Genomic DNA, 15,440 nt, shown 5'->3' on the forward strand with positions numbered 1-15,440 from the left:
CACTAGGTCCCCCCGTGTGGTACTGGGATTTTTGCTCACCGTTCTTGTGATAATTTTGACCCCACAGGGTGAGATCTTGCGTGGAGCCCCAGATCGAGGGAGATTATCAGTGGTCTTGTATGTCTTCCATTTCCTAATAATTGCTCCCACAGTTGATTTCTTCAAACCAAGCTGCTTACCTATTGCAGATTCAGTCTTCCCAGACTGGTGCAGGTCTACAATTTTGTTTCTGGTGTCCTTTGACAGCTCTTTGGTCTTGGCCATAGTGGAGTTTGGAGTGTGACTGTTTGAGGTTGTTACAGGTAACGAGTGGAGGACAGAGGTTGAGTGAAGGACAGAGGTTGTTACAGGTAACGAGTGGAGTACAGAGGAACCTCTTAAAGAAGAAGTTACAGGTCTGTGAGAGCCAGAAATCTTGCTTGTTTGTAGGTGACCAAATACTTATTTTCCACCATAATTTGCAAATAAATTCATAAAAAATCCTACAATGTGATTTTCTGGATTTTTTTCTTCTCATTTTGTCTGTCATAGTTGAAGTGTACCTATGATGAAAAGTACAGGCCTCTCTCATCTTTTTAAGTGGGGGAACTTGCACAATTGGTGGCTGACTAAATACTTTTTTGCCCCACTGTATTTATTGTATAAAATGGTAGGATACAGTAGCCTACATAGGCATAGAAATGAACAAGCTCTAGATGAAGATCAGATCAAATTTTATGATCAATTTATGCAGAAGTCTAAATATTTCCAAAAGGTTCATATACTTTTTCTTGCCACTGTACACACTCATAAAATGTACCTTCTTAATTGGTTTATTAAATAGGTGTTGATACTTACTGCAAAGACAGTGCCACCCCATTTTCTGCAGAGGGCCTGACCGGCCTGCTGACCACCAACCACAAGATGACCGTTGAATGCTATGGAGACCAGGGAGAGTTCTCCAGTGAGGAGCAGCATGTCCTGGACAACGAGGGAAGGGCTGTTCTCACACAGCACAGGGGAGAAAAAATACTTTTATCATATGATTTGTCCCATGACTTTCTATATTTTAAGAAATATTGTAATGGAAAGTTTCAAATGTTTACTTGTTGTTGTACTGAAAAGCCATCATGTGTTTCTCATGTGATCTGAGTGTTTCTTCCTGTCTGTGTGCCCACTTGCTTTTTCACAGGTGTGAAGACTGACGTGAAACAGATATGGTTATCCCACGAGCTGACCCAGAAATGGCTGAATGGAAACTGTTCGAACTGCAGTTTTACAAGCTGCTTCAGTATCAGGCTGAAGCCATTTTGGAAGCTGGGAGATGAGTAGGCCATATGCAGGGGGACTTGGGTTGGGTGCAAGGACCCACTACCAGTATCTCAGGAGGCTGTGGAGACCTGAGAGTACCTGAATCCACTGAGAGCAGGGACAAGCTTTGGAAAGAAGAGGACGTTAAGCAGGAGTCATTGGTTCCAAAAAGAGTAAGACACTAAAGGCTGGTTCCAAAGCCTCAAGGCAACCCCCAGGGAGTTCAAGTGAAAGGGGTCAGTGTCAAATCAAATCAAATTGTATTGGTCACATACACCTGTTTAGCAGATGTTAATGCGAGTGTAGCGAAATGCTTGTCCTTCTCGTTCCGACCATGCAGTAATATCTAACAAGTAACCTAACACTTTCACAACAACTACCTTATACACACAAGTGTAAAGGAATGAATAAGAATATGCACATATAAATATGTGGATGAACGATGGCTGTGCGGCATAGGCAAGATGCAGTAGATGGTATACAGTACAGTATATATATATGAGATGAGTAATGTAGGGTATGTAAACATTATATAAAGTGGCATTGTTTAAAGTGACTAGTGATACATTTATTACATCCGGTTTGTAATTATTAAAGTGGCTGGAGTTGAGTCAGTATGTTGGCAGCAGCCACTCAATGTTAGTGGTGGCTGTTTAACAGTCTGATGGCCTTGAGATAGAAGCTGTTTTTCAGTCTCTCGGTCCCAGCTTTGATGCACCTGTACTGACCTCGCCTTCTGGATGATAGCAGGGTGGACAGGCAGTGGCTCGGGTGGTTGTTGTCCTTGATGATCTTTTTGGCCTTCCTGTGACATCAAGTGTTGTTGTCCTCAGAACCAGGAGAAAGAGGAGGCCCTGGCTTCAGATCCTACTGTAGGGGGGGGGGGGGGGTTCTAGAAGACAGTCCTGCGTGGGTCGTCCCCATCGCCCCCCTGTGAGGTACATGGCGAACCCCGTTTACGCCACACAGTCAAGAAGGCAGGGCCAAACTTTGGCAGGCAGTTCTTTGTGTGTAACCGCCCTCAGGGCCATGCATCCAATCCTGAGGCTTGCCGTAGCTTCTTTTCCTGGGTGGATAATAAAGGAAAATATAGCAACACACTGACATTTCCCCCATGTAGTGGTTTATATGTGTTATCAATCTGCGATATGGATTTATTAGTAAAATAAAGACACTAGTTTTTCTAGTTTTTCTTGTCAGCATTATATTGTCTCATACTTCTGTAACATATTTCACATGATCACGTTCAGAGGCTGCGTTCTCACCATACCGCAAGCATCCCAAAGCTTACGGTTGGTGTTGTGTAATCAAATGACAGTGGATGCTAAACTCCAACACAGAGTGATATGTTGCTCTTCACCAATAATGCAAAATGAACATGAGTGTTTATCATCAGAAAACAGACTGTTGTCAATTGAATAATACTCCTGTATTCATTGTGCGCGGCCGTGCTGCCTTTAGTCACTTTATATGGCATCAGGACTAAAGTATGATCATATAGCAAAATCACTCAAGTATTTTGACAATTGTCAAATTCTGTAGAGATCAAATATGGAGTTGGCTATGCTAAGGTTTCATATACTTCCTATGCTTACTAAGAATGTTTACATTTACATCTGTGGTCGTTCAGCGTTGCTTGTCAAGCGCGAAGGAAGCTGTTGCGCAAACATTAGAGTCCCCATATTCTTTATATTTCCCCAATATGATTTACGACACAAATAGGGCTGGTTGATGGCAGTAGTTTCCAGTGAACTTGTTCAGCCTTGCTTGATTAATTGAATGACCAAATCGCCACTTTAGTGGCCCTCATGGGTGGAATATTATTAATATTTATCATAATTTCCTAATTAATAAACATTATTTCAAACAACCCGCCGAAAGTCCGGTGTTTTCTTTTCGTCAAACGGTTGTGTTATATTTCAGTCTACTGTGATGTATATGAAGTGTATTATTGGGATGAAAACTCAAAATTGAATACATTTTATATCTCACATGGTACCCGTGTCTTCTTTTTTTAAGCCCATAACCATGTGTGTGAGGTTGTATACTTTTGTTTCAAAGTAGATTTGTTTAAGACTACCAAGAAACACTCTGTGTGACCCTAATTTAGCCCACTGCAGTAAAATTAAGAAATACAATGGTGACATCAGTCAAATTTCAGAAGGATAATTTATAATTGTCAAATACTACAAGGAAATAATGTACTGACGTTTCAGTCAATGGAAACGTCATCTTTCTGTGTTCGCGGTTGCTGCGACCTTCTTCCTTTGTGTCATGGTAGATCAAGTAAATGTAGATGTTGGTTGGGGGGGTGCATTCCCGAACTCATATACTGCATTCAGAAACTTTTAAGACCCCTTGACTTTTTACACATTTTGTTACTTTACAGCCATATTCTAAAATTGATTAAATAAATGTAAAAAAAACATCTTCAATCTGAACACAATACCCCATAATGACAAAGCGAAAACAGGTTTTTAGAAATTCTTGCAAATCTATTAAAAATAGATATACCTGCAGCGATGCTCCCCATCCAACCTGACAGAGCTTGAGAGGATCTACAGAGAAGAATGGGATAAACTTCCCAAATACAGGTGTGCCAAGCTTGTAGCGTCATACCCAAGAAGACTCGAGGCTGTAATCGCTGCCAAAGGTGCTTCAACAAAGTACTGAGTAAAGGGTCTGAATACTTATGTAAATGTGATATTTCAGTTTTAGTTTTTTATACATTTGCTAAAATATATATTTTTAAACTGTTTTTGCTTTGTCATTATGGGGTATTGTGTGCAGATTGATGAGGAAAAACAACAATTTAATTAATTTTAGAATACGGCTGTAACGTAACAAAATGTGGAAAATGTCAAGGGGTCTTTCTGAATGCACTGTATCTAACTGGCTTAGTTTGAACTTTATTAACCAGAAAATAGACGTGATCAAACCCATTTTGAACAACTCGTGGCCTACATTTTGTATGTCTTTTACTACACATATTTCTGAGTGTAAACATCAGGCTCAATGAGAGTTGGAATTCTCCCAAGCAGAACCCAATGATCTTTATATTTCCCCAATATGATTTACGACACAAATAGGGCTGGTTGATGGCAGTAGTTTCCAGTGAACTTGTTCAGCCTTGCTATGGAAGTTTTTAGTTAGATAGCCGAACATTTTTTTTTTTTTATGTCTAACGACAACTTCATTCTCCGATCAATGTGGGCACAGAGCTTCAGTGTCCTGTAGTAGAGAATTTGAAAACATTCTGTAGATAATAGTTTTGCCTCCTGAGTGAACATTCCCCTATTACATACTCCTCATAGTGACGATCTGTTGATTGTGCTAAGGAACAGATCACGTCAAGTGTAGGTACCCGGAGGGGCTACGTGCAAGTATCTTCTTCTACTCCCGCGCATTTTCTCCCCCCTCGCTCCTACTTTAGCTCTTCTCGTGCAGTTCCAAAGAGGACTCCCTGGTTCAGCGGCGTCATTTGAAACATGACGAGCAGCTGCATGACCTGCAACTGAAGCATTTACAGTATATTGGCCATCCTTCCTTGGTGGGTCCTGACCTGTCTGTTACAGACCAGTAGAGAGGTGAGTACAAGGACATGTCCTGCTGTCGACGATCTGACTCCATTCCGCTGTCTGCCATGTGGGTCATGAAACTTACAGTACTTTTGCTTTTGAATGTAGCGCTAGTAACAACATTACAAGTAAGGTTAAAAGTAAGACGACCATTCTACTGTAAACTTAGTGTTGAGATACATTTAAGTAATTCTTTATTTGACATTCAATTTGGCTACAAGTACTGAGATTACATTCTTTCAAACATGCAATGGGAAAAATCATGCATCATTTAATTGAAATAAGAGTCATTGATCTTCATGGCGTGTTAACCAAAATGCAGTTGTAATTGAATGACCAAATCGCCACTTTAGTGGCCCTCATGGGTGGAATATTATTAATATTTATCATAATTTCCTAATTAATAAACATTATTTCAAACAACCCGCCGAAAGTCCGGTGTTTTCTTTTCGTCAAACGGTTGTGTTATATTTCAGTCTGCTGTGATGTATATGAAGTGTATTATTGGGATGAAAACTCAAAATTGAATACATTTTATATCTCACATGGTACCCGTGTCTTCTTTTTTTAAGCCCATAACCATGTGTGTGAGGTTGTATACTTTTGTTTCAAAGTAGATTTGTTTAAGACTACCAAGAAACACTCTGTGTGACCCTAATTTAGCCCACTGCAGTAAAATTAAGAAATACAATGGTGACATCAGTCAAATTTCAGAAGGATAATTTATAATTGTCAAATACTACAAGGAAATAATGTACTGACGTTTCAGTCAATGGAAACGTCATCTTTCTGTGTTCGCGGTTGCTGCGACCTTCTTCCTTTGTGTCATGGTAGATCAAGTAAATGTAGATGTTGGTTGGGGGGGTGCATTCCCGAACTCATATACTGCATTCAGAAACTTTTAAGACCCCTTGACTTTTTACACATTTTGTTACTTTACAGCCATATTCTAAAATTGATTAAATAAATGTAAAAAAACATCTTCAATCTGAACACAATACCCCATAATGACAAAGCGAAAACAGGTTTTTAGAAATTCTTGCAAATCTATTAAAAATAGATATACCTTATTTACATAAGTAGTTTGCTATGAGACTCGAAAGGCTCAGGTGCATCCTGCTTCCATTGATCATCCTTGAGACGTTATTCTACAACTGGATTGGAGTCCACCTGTGGTAAATTCAATTGATTGGACATGATTTGGAAAGGCACACATCTGTCTATATAAGGTCCCACAGTTGACAATGCCTGTCAGAGCAAAAAACAAACTATGAGGTCAAAATAATTGTCCTTCGTGCTCTGAGACAGGATCGTGTTGAGGCACAGGTCTGGGAAGTGTGGCGAAACATTTCTGCAGCGTTGAAGGTCCCCAAGAACACAGTGGCCTCCATCATTCTTAATAGAAGAAGTTTGGAACCACCAAGACTCTTCCTAGAGCTGGCCACCCGCCCAAACTAAGCAATCGGGGGGAAGGCCCTTGGTCAGGGAGGTGACCAAGAACCTGATGGTCACTCTGAATGACCTCAGACTGGGTCGAAGGTTCACCTTCCAACACAACAAAACCCCTAAGCACACAGCCAAGACAATGCAGAAGTGGTCTCTAATGTCCTTTAGTGGCCCAGCTAGAGCTCGGGCTTGAAACCGATCGAACATCTCTTGAGAGACTTGAAAATAGCTGTGCAGCGATGCTCCCCATCCAACCTGACAGAGCTTGAGAGGATCTACAGAGAAGAATGGGATAAACTTCCCAAATACAGGTGTGCCAAGCTTGTAGCGTCATAACCAGTAAGACTCGAGGCTGTAATCGCTGCCAAAGGTGCTTCAACAAAGTACTGAGTAAAGGGTCTGAATACTTATGTAAATGTGATATTTCAGTTTTAGTTTTTTATACATTTGCTAAAATAGATTTTTTTTAAACTGTTTTTGCTTTGTCATTATGGGGTATTGTGTGTAGATTGATGAGGAAAAACAACAATTTAATTCATTTTAGAATACGGCTGTAACGTAACAAAATGTGGAAAATGTCAAGGGGTCTGAATACTTTCTGAATGCACTGTATCTAACTGGCTTAGTTTGAACTTTATTAACCAGAAAATAGACCTGATCAAACCCATTTTGAACAACTCGTGGCCTACATTCTGTATGTCTTTTACTACACATATTTCTGAGTGTAAACATCAGGCTCAATGAGAGTTGGAATTCTCCCAAGCAGAACCCAATGATTGTTTGACAATTTCCTATGTATTCTGTGCAACGCTGCCTGTCTCTGTCTATGCTGACCTAACTGGTGTCCATCTCTGTTCAGGCACATGATACATTTTTAGCGTTTGGAATGTTTACAGTCTTAAAGCAGAAGCACAATGCAGGTAACCTACGTGCTTTCACTTACCTCCTAAGCTAATTAAGGCGCTGTGGCCTTGAATCGAGTAGGATGCAACTCTCTCGCTGATCCCGTCTACCCCGAATACCTCAACGGCAATGTTAAATAGCCACCCCTAACTACTAATTCTGATGGTCTTACTATGGAGATAGAGAGATGGCAACCCATTATTGTACTGTACTGTTAGCTTCCACGCTGTTTCATAGTTTGAGACCATAAATGTGAAAAACATACAGAATGTTTTGCTCACATCCATCAAGTTAAACAGGATCTCTTGAATGTAGACATGTAGCTACCACTAGATTCCATTCACAACCAGACTAACTCAGCATTATTTGACCGACAGGTTAAACAAAGGGTTAAAGAGGGGAGGTGTGTTATCAGACTCCTCTCTCTCTCTCTCTCTCTCTCTCTCTCTCAAGCATGTCCTAAGCTCTCTCTCTGTCTCCCTTCCTCAGCCCAAGGAGCTTTAGAGAGGGGGGAAAGTCCTCAGTGGATATCAACAACACAGACAGTGGTGGATTCCAAAAATATATCCATCCCAAAGGTAACAGAAGTTCCCCTCCACTATCTGGGTAAGTAGCTGTGTGAGTTGTAGTGTGTTGTAATGGTGTGTGAGCTGTTGAAACAATGGAAGGGCAACTGTCAATAGAGGCAGTTTTGCATCAGACAAGGGCCATGTGGTGGGAGTCTGAAGCACAGCGCTGCTAATGTGGTGGACTGGGAGGCTCATGACACACCGATGGTCAGTTCTACTCAGGTCTAAAAGTTGACTTAAAGGTTTAGGTAAAACTGGTAGTATCAGCCACTGTTTTATCAACGTTTCACTTAGACTATATGTATGGTCATATTTTTTGCAATAGCTATTTAGAGGAATAGGTTATGAGCTATGTAAGTTAAAGCAATTTTGTTTCATATGTGGTTGTTTTATAGTCCTTGGGTGATTTCAACCCAACGAAGGGTGGTGGCATGCTGTCTTTCCTGACCAAAACTCCTCTAAACAGAACTGGTAGCAAACGAATTGGTAGCAAACCAACTGGTAGCAACCCAGTTCTGTCTAGTTATTCTCATTCACAAAACAATGTAAAGCACACTGTTTATGACCCATGGTAAACTCACTGTTGACTTTTCAAATGAGTGTTGTATAGCTCATTTATAACAGCACCCTATTCCCTACATTGTGCACTACTTTTACCAGAGCCATATGGGACCTGGTCAAGTATAGTGCACTATAGGGAATAGGGTCATGTTTGGGATGCAGCCTAGCGGACCCATGACACAGTGGCACTGAGACTAGGGAGTGTGATCTGGGAACACAGAAACTACTCTCCATGTTTGCTTTGTGTTGCCCATAGAAGATTAGCACAACATTAAGTCCATAGACAACATTTGTTATTTAAAGCCTTTCCTGGCACAAAAGATTCAAATAGCTTTACACCCCCTCCCCGTGCTTCAACAGTATTCCCCTTTATCCTGGCAATGGGTTTTAAATATTGTGGACCCACATTGGTTAATTAAGTCCTGCTGTAGGTCAACACTCTGAGAGTAGCCCTTCATGCAGTCTTGATTACATTTCTGGATAAAAAAGTCTCTTAAGGTCACACAGAGGACAATGCTGTATTATAGAGGAGAACATAAGGTTATACAGATTGCACTAAAATCAATAACACAAATCACGTTTTGCCCCCTTTTCAAGTATTTTTATTGTGCGCTGTGTTCTCCGTCCAGCGTTTCTCTCCGAACCCAGTGGCCTTTCCTCTACCTCGTCATGTGAAGCCTAGTGACTGCATCCATAGTCAGGAGAGTTTAGGCTAACTCCAGTGTCATCAGGTCTGTCCTGAGGTCATTTGCGACTTGGCTTCGTCCACAGGATCTTCATCCCCAGCACAGCCATGGATGTTGGGAGAGGTTTGGAGCTCCAAAAGATGAACGGGCAACATAGCAGGGACCTTGGTCCAGATAAGCTCAATTTAGAAGATGGGTGAGTCTCTTGCTTCACCAGAAACCCTAACACATCAACAGGCTACCTGTCTGCATTTCGTTACTCACAGCAATGCTAACGGACGGGTAATGAATATGTGATTTTGCTACCCGTTGATCTTTGTATACGTGAGTTGTGTCACAGTGGTACCACGGCTTTCTTGTTTCTAAATGTGTTTATTTTCTCTAGGTTTGACGGGCTGGAGTTCATGGCAGAGCGAGATGAGTTCCTGCCAGGGAAGAGCCCAGGAATAAAGGCACCTCAGTTCACTGATGTGAGTGCTCAGCCTTAGTTCAAAGGTCAAATGTGTACGCATGAGAAATCAGTCTCTTGTTACTAGTGTAATTACATTGTTACAACACAGGCATAAGAGCAAATGTAAACTAAAACTAGATGTTCTCCAGCCCATTCTGTATGTGTAATTCTTTCCTTTCTTTCCGGACCATAGTTTGAGGGGAAGACGTCATTTGGAATGTCCATCTTTAATCTCAGCAATGCCATCATGGGCAGTGGAATTCTGGGACTAGCATACGCCATGTCAAACACCGGAATCGTCCTCTTCCTGTAAGTTACCATGCCAACACAACACAGGCCGCGCTAGTCCTCCTTCTTTGGCAATATCACTGTGGTTACTTAAGGCTTGACGTCACATGCAGCCCTACCATGACCTCAGATCAGACAGATCTGAGCTGAAAGGTGTGTGTGTGTGTGTGTGTGTGTGTGTGTGTGTGTGTGTGTGTGTGTGTGTGTGTGTGTGTGTGTGTGTGTGTGTGTGTGTCCAGGCCAAATACCCAATAGGGTTAAAGAATGACACTGGTTGTGATGACACTATGATAAATACACTATCCAGGCCATAGCAGACCCAGTGCTCGCCAGCAGATCCATCAAGGGAAACATTTGTTTGTTTTACAAGAAAACAGTAGGGCTGTTATGAGTGTGACATTCTGGCTATGTGTGTGTGTGTGTACATTATTGAGAAGTCTGTTGACTGTATAACATGTTCACTTAATGACATGAACACCCCCCCTCTACTAGTCACATGCTTTTTAGACGGGCGGAGCCAAGGATGCACACACAAGGTGTGATCGAAGGATACGGTTTAGCCTGATCTGTGTCGTACGGCCGTGTCTGAGTATGTGGGCTGGCCTATCAGTGTGTGTATATTTGTGTCCTCATACACACACTGCTCTCCTAAATCAGATTTGGGGTTATAAATAGCTTGTAGTGATCAGATCAAAGGCAGGTCTGCCTGGATCAGTCCTGTGTGTCCATCGGGAAGGGATGGACTGGCAGGCCAGGGAGTGGCGTCACAAACCAGTCACACCTGTGATGGCCATTCACATGGCCTAGGTGTACTGTAGCGGCCAGAGAAATTGTGTCAGCGACAGATTTACCGAGTCATTAGCCTTAACTCCGGCCGTTAAGCTGTCTGGAGCCGCGAGACTACTGAGGCATTGATGAGGCCGTGCCAAATGTAGTACTGATATGTTGATTTAGCTAGTTAGACTAATTACAGAGCGTTGTCCTGTTGTGATATCAGTGTTATGATTAATGTGTGTTTTTGTTTCAGTATCCTGTTGCTATGCATCGCCATTTTGTCTGCCTATTCCATCCACCTCCTCCTGAGAAGTGCAGGAGTTGTAGGTAAGATGCTGGTATTTCACCAAGATACCTATCTCTTTATTGAAGCCCAAGAACATTTGTAGTACAGCCTACCATTACTTAAGATGACCAAGGAACTAGAGTACGTGGCTGAAAGGATGTTATGGTTCGCCTGAAAGCAACAACCACAGAGACAATATTAACACGCCTGTGTGTGTGTGTGTGTTCTTTCAGGCATCCGTGCCTATGAGCAGCTAGGGCACCGTGCTTTTGGACAACCAGGCAAAGTGTTGGCTGGCTCCATCATCACCATGCACAACATTGGAGGTACCGTATATTATGTGACCGCCAAGCCATGGTTGGCTTATGTTTTCATATGTAAGCCTCGTGAATGTTCCCCGCTTATTAAGTGTCGTTGAAAATGCTTCCGTCATAGCGTGTGTGTAAACGCGTTGTTGTTTCCCGTAGCGATGTCCAGCTACCTGTTCATTGTGAAGTCAGAGCTCCCGTTGGTCATGCAGGCCTTTCTGGGCCTGAAGGACAACACTGGGTAAGTGTCTCTAGAGGGCAGTTGTTACTGTTATTTCATCACGTCGGCTGTGAAACAGGGCCTTTTAAAGTGTTATCTGATGGATTGACTTGACGGTTGGCCTGTTCTTTGTTGTCTAATGTCCCTGCTGTCGGTCAGAGAGTGGTACTTGGATGGGAAGTACCTGGTCATCATCGTAAGCGTCATCATCGTCTTTCCACTCTCACTCATGCGACATCTTGGTATGTTTCCTCGGTTACTTGTTTTTTTTGCTCTGTTTTTTTGCTCTTCATATTTGGTGCTTCTTGTAACATGCTAGGACACGTGGACAGAGTGACATGGCTCTATTTAACACGCCGTATCCTTGTCATTACTTCACAGGTTACCTTGGTTACACCAGTGGATTCTCTCTCTCCTGTATGGTTTTCTTCCTCATCTCCGTGAGTCTTCTTTGCCATCAACCTTCTAACCAATCTGCCAACCAACTGAGCAATACATAACCTGGTCCCAGATCTGTTTGTGCTGTCTCGCCAACTCCCATGGTTGTAATGGTCAACGACCACACAAGTTGGCTATACAAGCACAAACAGACCCGGGACCAGGCTAGTTAGTACGTCAGTGCTTGACTAAACAGTCATTTGGTCCCTCCCACTAGGTGATCTATAAGAAGTTCAACATCCCGTGTCCACTGGAGAAGATAACCAGTCAAGATAACCACTTAGTGTCCGTCCTGGGGAAGAGTCATGATAACCACTCATTTGTCTCCTCTGATGTGGACTTCTGTGAAGCACAGTCCTTCACCATCAACATGAAGGTCAGAGAGGAAAACTAGTTTCAAATGAAATGAGATAACGGTATACAGTATGGAGTTAAGGACTTGTTGAGCTGCAAGTTCTCCAATGAGCTGCAAGTTCTGTTTGTAGTTTTGAACCATTTAGTTCATGGTCTGTTTTGTTTTCAGACAGCATATACCATCCCCATCCTGGCTTTCGCTTTTGTCTGCCATCCTGAGGTGCTTCCCATCTACACAGAGTTACGAGAGTAAGTCATGACTTGACACAGTTCCGATTAGAGATGCAACACATATCCACGTGGTTCATACAGTTACTGCCAAATTCAGCTACTAATTGATCTCTGTCTGTGCACTTTGACCTTAGCGCCACCAAGAAACGCATGCAGACGGTTGCCAACATCTCCATTCTGGCCATGTTCGTCATGTACGGGCTGACCGCCATCTTCGGTTACCTCACCTTCTTTGGTAAGACACGGCTCCTGGGGCAATGAGAATTTTGAAGTACTTATTTATGTTCAGACTGTTCACTCATCTTGTTACCGTGTCGCTACCATTTTGAGAAGTCAGGAATTGGAGCACTGGTAAATGAACTTCTCTTCGTGTTTAAGACCTTTTTAAGGCATCTGTGTCTGGAAGTATAATTACCATTCTCTGTTTCTCTGTGTTTTAGGGGGAGTAGATTCCGAGCTCCTTCATACATACATTAAAGTGGACCCATTGGACACACTGATCCTGTGTGTGCGTATGGCTGTCCTGGTTGCTGTTACCCTTACTGTTCCTGTGGTACTCTTTCCGGTGAGAGTCAAATCTACCTTGTCGCCCTGAACAGTGTCAATGCTGGCTTGTGTTTATGTATTCTCATATTGGCTTGAAGGGCCCAGTAATGTTACTTTAATTCCTCTTTATTCCAATATAAGCACTGAAGTTACTGCAGTATGAGGATAATTAGGCTCTTGATCCCGCAAGACCCCCCCCCCCCTGCTAGGTCGCTAATTGGCTAACAGGTTTCAGGAACGTATTTGACCAGCTTCTCCCGAGACATAGTCTGCGTCACAAATGGACACAGCCATGGTTTGTGATGCAGGCCTGGTGACACCTCTCTGTCCCCCTCTGCAGATCCGCAGGGCCCTGCTGCAGCTGCTGTTCCCAGAGAAGCCCTTCCACTGGGCTCACCACATCTCCATCGCCGTGTGTCTCCTCATCATCGTCAACCTATTGGTCATCTTCGTGCCCACCATTCGAGACATCTTCGGCGTCATTGGTAAGTGTGCCGAGACGGAGACATGTAAAATAACTGGTTGTGGTTTCAGTGCAAACCTCGTTAAGATTCACAGACTATTGTTATCCAAAGTAGAAACTAAAATGAGTACTACTTTAATGGCCTCTCGTAGTTTTGTTCCTATTGAAAGTGTTAACATTCGACCACTCCCCTACCTCCTCCTCTTCACCCCTGCATTCCTACCGCTATCCGTTCCTCCACCTTTTCCCCCTTCCCACCCTAGGAGCGACCTCTGCACCCAGCCTGATCTTCATCCTCCCGGGAATCTTCTACATCAGGATTGTTCCTGAAGAAACAGAGCCTTTCAAATCCATACCAAAGATTATGGTAAAACCTCATTCTGTTGTCTCGTCTTGTTTAGCGATGTAGCAGTAAATAGTACAGTCAAGCCTATGAATCAATGTCTGAGAATTTGCTCACATCCCTCTCTTTTTGCCTCGCTCTCTCTGCAGGCCGCCTGTTTTGCAGCATTAGGCTTCGTCTTCATGGTGATGAGTACGTCATTCATCATCCTTGACTGGGTGTCCGGAGAGTCTCGGAGTAGAGGCGGGCACTAGCAACAGACCATAATAAACAGTAATACAAGCAAAATGCCAACCAAATCTATCCCAAACATCAAATTCCCCCACGACGTGCACATTATTTAACCATAGCCAAATGAGAGGGCCTTGGCTGGACATGGAAAAGAATATATCATTAAAATTCCCCCACAAGATGGCATTATGTGGTGGTAGGTCTTGTACGGGGTGGGAAGCAGAACCAGCAACTCAAAAGCAGCAGCTCTGAGGTGACAAACATTGTGGTCTGCTTTCGGTATGTTGTTTTGAGGCACTAATAAAGTTGTCGCAGAGACAACAGGTTCTGAGGGTAAGGATAGCATATGCTTGAAGTATACCAATGAATAGCTTCATCATTTACCCTCCTTATCTACCTCCCTTGAATTTTCAATGAGATATTTTTACACATAAAGAAATGAAATGGATCTAATTATTATTTTTCTCTTTATGGGAAGTTTTTTTAAATTTTCAAACAGGATTGTACAGTATGTTACGTAATTTTCTCTATGATTGTCATTTATAAATCAAGGAATATGTGTTATTTTGAATCAAATCCAGAATTTGTACAGTGTTTTTGCCCTATGCCCATACATATTGCTAGGTGTATTGACTCTATAGAGTATCCTACGGTCTGATCATTCCTGTTAGTTTTATTTCCATGGTACCAAGCTCATGTTAGCATAACACAGTCAGACATGTTCCTATAAGTGCAGCTATCAGCCGTGATAATGACAGAAGGGATGACCCTCCCAATTCCTCATGACTGATTGGTTTAAAAACATTTATGTGAACTTTATATTATATCCAGCAACTTTAAATGTATATTTCAAACTTTTATATTGTTTTGTTTTTTTTATCTGTCATGTGGTACATACCAAAAAAATATATGAAATTGTAGTCTCGTCAACATGGAATGCAAATGATTAAGGGCAGAGAGGGATGTTGGTGTGATCGTACAAACAAATGTCCACTCAACGCAAACTCAATACTGACCTCCGTGTCGCTAGTCAGTCCGAGAGCAGAAGTAGTATGATGTCATCTGCTACCGTTGGACTTGGCTTTTCTGAGTAAGTCTGAGAAATTCCGAATAGGGGAGGCCTGTATAAAGATGTTTGATCAATTGAACTTTTTAAGAGAGCGTGGAGACTGTCTTTATTTGGTCTTTTAAAAATTGAGTTATTCGGCCAATAAAGTTTCATGTCATGAAATGTTTTGAATCTGGTTTGTTCTCTTTTATGACATCTGTCACGTTAATGTGTGGTCCAAGTAGAGGAAACTTGAGTGCCTGAGAAGAGTTTGACGTTTTAAGAAAAGAAACAAAGACTAAAACTTAAGAGAGACTTCTTAGTCAGACCATGAAATAGAAGCAACGCCATTCAAACGTGATCATCATCATGGGCGAGATGGGGGGGGGGGGGCTGTAATTGTCCATTTCCTGCTTTGAGTCTTTG

At 42.3% G+C, this 15,440-nt stretch overlaps 1 protein-coding gene across 2 annotated transcripts; it reads left to right on the forward strand.

Moving 5' to 3' along the window:
* Positions 1–4,513: 4,513 nt before the first annotated feature.
* On the forward strand, positions 4,514–15,197 carry LOC135528258 (sodium-coupled neutral amino acid transporter 5-like). Of its 2 annotated transcripts, none has more exons than XM_064957221.1 (17): positions 4,514–4,877; positions 7,707–7,795; positions 9,119–9,229; positions 9,419–9,503; positions 9,678–9,793; positions 10,800–10,873; positions 11,066–11,158; positions 11,300–11,381; positions 11,520–11,602; positions 11,742–11,800; positions 12,016–12,174; positions 12,322–12,401; positions 12,518–12,618; positions 12,824–12,948; positions 13,270–13,414; positions 13,656–13,759; positions 13,885–15,197. In XM_064957221.1, exons 3-17 carry the CDS (start codon positions 9,141–9,143, stop codon positions 13,987–13,989), a joined length of 1,500 nt encoding a protein of 499 aa, XP_064813293.1. In that variant the 5' UTR covers positions 4,514–4,877; positions 7,707–7,795; positions 9,119–9,140; the 3' UTR covers positions 13,990–15,197. The 2 variants fall into 2 exon arrangements, with proteins under 2 accessions (XP_064813293.1, XP_064813292.1); XM_064957220.1 differs by having other exon boundaries at positions 4,516–4,877; positions 7,707–7,823.
* The last annotated feature ends 243 nt before the right edge of the window (positions 15,198–15,440 follow it).

The sequence above is a fragment of the Oncorhynchus masou genome, chromosome 33 (genome assembly GCF_036934945.1).
Source record: "Oncorhynchus masou masou isolate Uvic2021 chromosome 33, UVic_Omas_1.1, whole genome shotgun sequence".
Taxonomy (NCBI): domain Eukaryota; kingdom Metazoa; phylum Chordata; class Actinopteri; order Salmoniformes; family Salmonidae; genus Oncorhynchus; species Oncorhynchus masou.

What these genes read in the sequence shown, in the direction of transcription:
- LOC135528258 (XM_064957221.1), top strand. Translation starts at nt 9,141, where the DNA reads ATGGATGTTGGGAGAGGTTTGGAGCTCCAAAAGATGAACGGGCAACAT. An exon ending in CTCACTCATGCGACATCTTG is followed by an intron (nt 11,603 to 11,741) that starts GTATGTTTCCTC and finishes ATTACTTCACAG; the next exon opens with GTTACCTTGGTTACACCAGT. An exon ending in ATCTACACAGAGTTACGAGA is followed by an intron (nt 12,402 to 12,517) that starts GTAAGTCATGAC and finishes CTTTGACCTTAG; the next exon opens with CGCCACCAAGAAACGCATGC.